The sequence below is a fragment of the Pipistrellus kuhlii genome, unplaced genomic scaffold (genome assembly GCF_014108245.1).
Source record: "Pipistrellus kuhlii isolate mPipKuh1 unplaced genomic scaffold, mPipKuh1.p scaffold_m20_p_12, whole genome shotgun sequence".
Taxonomy (NCBI): Eukaryota; Metazoa; Chordata; class Mammalia; order Chiroptera; family Vespertilionidae; genus Pipistrellus; species Pipistrellus kuhlii.
This window is the reverse complement of record NW_023425427.1, coordinates 17,178,709-17,186,118: the sequence shown is the minus strand read 5'-3', so window position 1 is coordinate 17,186,118 and position 7,410 is coordinate 17,178,709. Positions and strand designations below refer to the sequence as shown.

General features: G+C 45.1%; 1 protein-coding gene across 1 annotated transcript; it reads right to left on the bottom strand.

Moving 5' to 3' along the window:
* Positions 1-4,806: 4,806 nt before the first annotated feature.
* Positions 4,807-6,078, bottom strand: LOC118716333 (olfactory receptor 13C7-like). The gene has a single exon (XM_036433397.2). The coding sequence runs from the start codon at positions 6,018-6,020 to the stop codon at positions 5,061-5,063; it is 960 nt and encodes a 319-aa protein (XP_036289290.1). The 5' UTR covers positions 6,021-6,078; the 3' UTR covers positions 4,807-5,060.
* Positions 6,079-7,410: the final 1,332 nt, after the last annotated feature.

The window sequence follows — 7,410 nt, the reverse complement described above, 5'->3', positions numbered from 1 at the left end:
TTCAGGGTTTTCTGAAGTGGCCTTGCTTGGTGACTTATAAAGAAACAGGGCTGAGGCCTGCCTCTGCCCGCTGAGTCAGCATAGCGGCTGTTGTGTTAAAGGAGGAACTGGGTCTGGTTGGGCAGAGGACATCTTTCTGGAAGAAAGAACAGAATCTTGCTCGTCTTTCCATTTTCTTCTGAAACCTCCTGAGTGCTGGCTGGGTCTGGTCTCACGCTAACCCACCCCTGGTTCCCACTGGAAGCCAAGCCTGGTGCTGCCAGAGCCCGGAGGGCGTGGGTTTCCCAGTCAGACAGATTGGATTCAAATCCTGGCACTTCCTCCTCCGAACACTTTCAAGTCTTTGTTATTCACTCCCCACTCCACCTACCCCAGATCTTGCATTCTCCTCCAATTGCATCAGATCATGTTTTGCTTCCAAACTTCGCTGTGTACAAGTGTCCAATCTGCCTTCTTATTGGAAAGACTTTTGTGCTGGACTTGACTCTCCTGGAATGCTCTCGGTGTGTTTTTGTTCTAGTGCAGTGGTCGGCAAACTGTGGCTCACGACCTGTGGTTTGCCGGTCTGTTGACTAATGAGTTTGCTGACCACTGCCTTAGGGAAAAACACTTAAAACACATTTTAATAATGTATTAATGTCTAAAACCTGAAGTCAAAACTTCTGGGTAAGGATAATGCCTTACAGCAGTGGTCGGCAAACTCATTAGAGTCTAGTGGTTCAACTACACAAGCTTCTCTGGCTTCTGATTGCTCTTCTGTCCAGCTGCTGGGTGCCCTGCAGCTGGCACTCTTTAGACAGCTGCCATCCTGAGAGTGAGGCAGGCACTGCAATCTGCCCATCTGGATTGGTGTGTGAGGCAGCAGCCAGTTGAGAGTCCTTTACTGGGCCCTAAACTGCAAAGGCTAGTGAAGCTTGGGGCACCCTCTGCTCAGGGCCAGACACCCCCTCCCCCAACACCCAGCTCTTCCAGTGACCCTGACATGGAAGCCACAGCCCTGCCCCCCTATGGCCCGGAATCACCACTCTAACCCTCTTGGTACCACAGCATTCCTTCTTTTTCCTGCCCTTGTCTCCAGGACCTCCTCACACAGAGGCTTAAAATTCCTGTACCTGTTCCATCCTTCCATCGTTTAGGGCCCCAACTGAGCCAGAACACCACCCCCATTCTTTGAGCCTGAGCCGCTTGTGTTAGGAGAGCAGAGTAGCGGGATGGAGGCTGGGTCGTGAAGCATCATGGATTCTACAGAATAAACTGGCCCTTTTCAGAATTCTTCTCACTCTTCCCTCTCACCCAGAACGGGCTTTTTCACTGTTTTATGTTTTAATCTTTGATTCCTATGGAGTTTATGTGGATGTTTTGAGGAGGGGCCTTTTGGAACCGAGACCCAGAACAATGAGCCTGGTTCTGAGAATGTGGCAAGATGCAGGGCGTTGGACCCAATTGAGCAGGAAGCACTGCCGCTGCTTCCGGCCTCACTCAGGGCATTGCTGGGGCAACCTGGGCGGGAACAGGAAGCAACGGGAAGGAGCAAGTCCCTCCCTCCCCACTCCAGCCTTCACTCCCCATCTAGCGCTCACTATGGGCAGCACCCTTAGGGAGCCAGCTGGCAAAGTAGGAATAATGGTTTAGAGTTCCAGTCCAGCACCATAAAGCTGCGTACAGTAGTCCTTCCCTCATTATCCGCAGTTTCACTTTCCACCGTTCCAGTTACCCATAGTCAACTACAATCCAAAAAGATTGAATGTAAAGTTTCAGAAATCATTAATAAGTTTTAAATTGTGTGCCCGTCTGAGTAGTGCGATAAATTTATCCACAATACAATGTTGAAAGATGCAGGACATTGGACCCAAATGAGTAATCACAGTTGCCATCTCAGGCAGCAGATGGACTGTCACAGTTCGTAGTGCTTGTGTTAAAAACAAACAAACTTATTTTACTTAATCATGGCCCCAAAGCACAAAAGTAGTGATGCTACAGTTTGGATATGCCAAAGAGGAACCATAAAGTGCTCCCTTTAAGTGAAAAGGTAAAAGTTTTCAGCTTAAAGAAAAAAAATAGTATGCTGAGGTTGCTAAGATCTACACTAAGAACAAATCTTCAATGGATGGAATTGTGAAGGACAAAGAAGTTATGGCTAGTTTTGCTGTTGAACTTAAGCTGCAAAAGTTGTGGCCACAGTGAGCAATATGTGTTTAGTTAAGATAGAAAAGGCATGACCTGTTTGGATAAGAGACAAACACAAAATGCATTTCGACTGACAGCCATGTGCTGTGCTGGAAAGCATGGAGCCTGTACAGAGACTTCAGCAAGGATCCCCTGAAAGGAGTGACACCGAGATCACTGCTTTACTGCGAGTGAGGGGTGGCACAGACTCAGGAGTAGGTTTGGACTGACATTATAACAGTTACTGGAGAGTAAGACTGCATCTGCCTATGGCTGCTGAGCTGAATTTGACTAAGTAGACAGGATAGCATCCAAAGCAAGTCTATAATTGTGATAAAACCAGGCTCTTCTGAAGAAGATGCCCAATAGAACCTACATTCATTAAAGTACAGTCCTGGCCAGCTTGGCTAAATGGATAGAGTATTGGCCGCTCACCAAAGGGTCCTGGGTTCCATTCCCGACAAGAGCACATGCCCGGCTTGCAGGATCCTCCCCAACCTGGGCCCGGGTCAGGGTGCATGCATCAATGTGTTTCTCTCACATCGATGTTTCTCTTTGTCTTTCCCTCTCTCTTCCACTCTCTATAAAGTCAATGGGAAAATATTCTTGGGTGAGGATTAAAAAAAATAATAATAAAGTACAAAGGCACCAAGGCATAAAACAAGGAAGGACAGATTAAGTCTGGTACTATGTGGCAATGCTGCAGGGCATATGCTGAAGCCAGGTGTAGTGTACAGAGTGAAGAACCCATATACTCTCAAAAACAAAAGCAGATGGTTGATCCTCCTTATGATCTTTCATTAGAAAGTCAATAGTAACCTAGCATGACATCATGATGCCTACGACATTCACCTCACTTCATCTCACCAAATAGGCATTGTATCATCTCACAAAAATCACAAGAGCAGCATCAGTATAGTACATGTTTCTCATGTGTGTTTTTTTAAATATATTTTATTGATTTTTTACAGAGAGGAAGAGAGAGGGATAGAGAGTCAGAAACATCGACGAGAGAGAATCATCAATCAGCTGCCTCTTGCACACCCCCTACTGGGGATGTGCCCGCAACCAGGCACATGCCCTTGCCTGGAATCGAACCCTGGACCCTTCAGTCCGCAGGCCGACGCTCTATCCACTGAGCCAAACCGGTCCCGGCTCTCATGTTTTAATATCAATGTTTTGTTGGCTGGTTAAAGGAATTTGGAAGATAATCTTGCTGTATGCTCTGTAATTATTTGAACAGTATTAAAACCTTCTGTGTTCTGAATATTTAATAACATTCATCTGTGAAACTCTGGCCCTGGCGTGACAATTTCTCAATTTCTTAGTAGATGGTTGGTGTTTTAGGTTGTTTATCTCTTTAATGATTAACTGGGTAATTTATTTTTTCTTATATTTTCCCCCCTAAGATTCTGAAATTTATTTCTGGGTATGGAGCAAAAATATTCTTATAAAATTTCTAATTTTCTTGGCGACAATGGTATGGATCCCGTTTGAGTTGGGTGGTGACTCTGGATTGAGGAACCCGGGGTGGGGACCGGGGGGGAGGGTGGTGGAGATGAAGGGCAATCTGAGCTAGCACAACCCTATTCCCTCTACCATCTTCTACCTCCATCTGTCTCCATTCAGAATTTCAGCTTAAAGATCTCATTGGGGTTTTGGTCACTCGAATAAAAGCATGAAACATCACTGACCTCAAACTGTGAAGTTGAAATAATACATTTGAGTAAGTGTAATAATATGATAGTATTCCTGTTCCCCAAAACAGTTTATCTTGAATTTCACTGAGAATACTATTGAGAATTTTCTTCAACATTTACACCATCTTCCTGCAATAACTCTTTCTCAGCAAAGACTGATTGTTTGGGTTGTTAGTTTGTTTCTTCTCTATTGGATTAAAAATCTAGATGAACTATCAGAGTGTTTTTCCATTCTGCTCACTCTTTGCTCTGGACTTCTAGATTGATTACTCTTGAGAGCTGGCTTGGAATTCCTCATCAATTATGCGGGTGATTCTTAGATGTCTCCTAGTGAGCATCACTTCCATCTCCCTCTGACCTATCTGTGGCTTTGGAGATTCTTAGGTAGAAAGTGAGTGATGATTCCGCTTGGCTGCATGCTTGGTCAACCAAGGTCAGATGATTAATGGATTAACCTGATCTCCTTGACACATATCAGTCCCCACATTACTCTGATGACCCATCGGAGGCCATTGATATCTAGGGACAGAACCCAGAGATGAATAGCATTTTTAAAAACTGAAAAGACAAAAAGCCTGAACCTTTGACTTGCATCTTTTTGCTACATTTTCCTCATTACTCTCTCTGCTCCAAGAGTATGACTGATTTTCTGATGGGGACTTTGATTAAGGAGAAGGGAAAGGGATTAATTATGGAGACATAAGAAGGGAAATTTTTAGGAAACAGTTTTAAGAATTAATAAGGAAAAAGAAACAATGAGGATAAAGATAAAAATATTCTACTATTTAATATGGAACAGGAAGAGTTGAAAGGTAGCATAAAATAAGGACCCATTCAAATATATTCAAAGAAAGAAGCCAAAGAGCCATTGAGTTACAGATCTTCAGACTAGAGCTTTTTATCAGTTAAACAATAAAACTTGAAGAGCTGCTTTTTCTTGACATCGATTTGTTCACTATGCATCACAGAGATAGAGAACTATGAGGCTTTGCCAATAGGAACATACTGTTGTAGAACTGCTTGTAGAATGAGGTGGGGAAAAGTCTCATAAAACGTTTTCTGTTCACACAGAGCCATTCTGTGGAATTAGACTTGCCTGTGTCACCTTTGATGTAGTTGGCCCTTCATCTTGAACTCTGAGATTCTCAGGTGGGAGAAGCTAGAGAGCAGAGGTCCATCGGGACTTGTCCTCCATCACTGGGCGAAATGTTTGGGAAATACCAGGTTCTTCACAGCGGCTTTCACGTCCTTGTTCCTCAGGCTGTAGATGATGGGGTTGAACATGGGGGTCACCACCCCATAGAAGAGGGAGATGAGCTTGTCTGAAAGGTCCTGTTTGTCTGCCCCCTGAGGGTCCTTGGATTTGGGTTTCCCGTACATGAAGAGGATGGTCCCGTAGAAGACGACCACCACGGTGAGGTGGGCAGAGCAGGTGGAGAAGGTCTTTCTCCTCCCCTCTGCTGAGGGGATCCTCAGGATGGCGGCCATGATGAACACGTAGGAGAAAGAGATGAACAGGAGTGGGATGCCTACGAAGACCACGTTGGCCACTGTCATACTGATCACATTGATGGAGATGTCGGCACAGGCCAGCTTCAGGACAGCCAGGATCTCACAGGTAAAGTGGTTGATGATGTTGTCCCCACAGAAGGGCAGTCGCATTGCTAGGGATGTCTGTACCATGGCAGTGGAGCTTCCAGCTGCCCAGGAGCCTGCAGCCATGGGCACGTAGGCAGCCTTGCTCATGATCTCAGGATACCTAAGGGGTTTGCAGATGGCCACATAGCGGTCAAACGCCATCATGCCCAGAAGCACACACTCCGTGGCCCCCATAGCAAAGGAGAGAAACATCTGCACGGTGCAGGCCGAGAAGGGGATGGTCTTCCTGGGGGTCAGGAAGCTGTCCAGAATGAGGGGCACGGAGGAGGTTGTGTAGCAGATGTCCAGGAAGGAGAGGTTCCCCAGGAAGAAGTACATGGGGGTGTGCAGGTGGGGGTCAGAGATGGTCACCAGGATGAGGACCCCGTTACCCAGCAGGATCACCAGGTACATCAGCAGGATGAGCACAAAGAATGTACTCACCAGCTTTGGGTGAGCAGAGAGGCCCAGGAGAATGAACCCCACCCCTGGGGAGGTCTGATTGGACCTGTCCATGCTGCATTTACTCTGTCGTCTTCAGGAACTCAGAAAGCCAGCTTCATGATTATCTGACGCCTAAATTGGTCAGAAAGCCAATGGAGAAACGCCTTGCTGAGCAGCTGGAGAACTGCTCTGGCAACGTGGATGAATCTCTCTGCTGTTCTAAGTAAAATGCAGAGAATTAGATCAAAATCTACCTGAGGTTATTTGGCCACCCCATAGGGATGTTTTAAATGTCACCTGATTGAATTTAATATTCCAATCAAATTCGAGATAGGAATCACTCATGTACTTCAACTTATAGCATGTATAGCTGATTCATTTTAATCAATTTTGTGAGAAGTGTTATATTTCATTTGTGTGTTTTTCCCCCCTTTGGGTCATAGATCTTGGGGAACTAACTGGTCTCCTTTATCCTCAATTGCTGACAGTTACTCTTTCCACATACTTTTGGATATGACTTTCTTCTTCATTTACAGTTCTGTCTGATAGTTTAAAGGCCCCTAAGCTATTCATTCATTCATTCTTTCATTCCTTCCCTCATTCATTCATTCACTTGCCTGACAAACTCCTCTGGAGCACTTGTCAGAAGAAGTGGGCCTTCATCAATCACTCGGCGTGTGGGAATCATTAAGTCCCTTTTCCTCTCCAGGTCTTGTTTTCCTAACATTTACTTTGGAATGGGTTATTCTAATGCTATTCCATCCCAGGATCTAACCGATCTCCTGAACTTCTCATCCTCGGACTTTCTCTCCTACCAATGAGATGTCCTTTTCTCCTTCCTTCAAGTTACCCCCACGCCACTTAGTCAAGGGATGAAGCCAGCAACAGGGCTGAGACCACAAGAGTCTACACCTTCTTTAAAAATTGCCCTCTTACCTTTTTCTGGTAGATACGTTGATAAAGAAAATTACTTCTTTGAGGTTTGGGAATAGTCCAGGGTCATAAAAATTGCCAATCTGGTTTGAAGTAGCAGCCAGAGGAGTTGGAGTCTGCAATGTGTTAAAGCTACGCTTCCTTGTCCTTGGGTAAAACCCACAAAGGACTGTCCATTGCATATATGAAGCCACTTAAATTCTACCCTCCTATTGGGATTATACAAGTCCCTGAAGTAATTTAAAGTTTAGAAACTAAAGTGACAAAGTTTAGAAACTTTATACATCCGGGATTATGTCCCCAAGATCCAATTTATTCAGAAGTCCTGCCAGAGATACTTTCTTCCCCCTCCTTCCCCCGTACCCATCCTGCTGAGCTTTTGAAAGCACCCGGGGAGAAGGGTCATTCTGGTCCTCAGTCAGTGAGAACTCACCTACAGCCTGTGATATTCACCAGAGGATGTGAAACCATGGTGCAGGACAAATCCTCTTGTTATCTATTTTAATTTCTATTTTTTAAAACATTTTAG

What these genes read in the sequence shown, in the direction of transcription:
- LOC118716333 (XM_036433397.2), bottom strand. Translation starts at nt 6,020, where the DNA reads ATGGACAGGTCCAATCAGACCTCCCCAGGGGTGGGGTTCATTCTCCTG.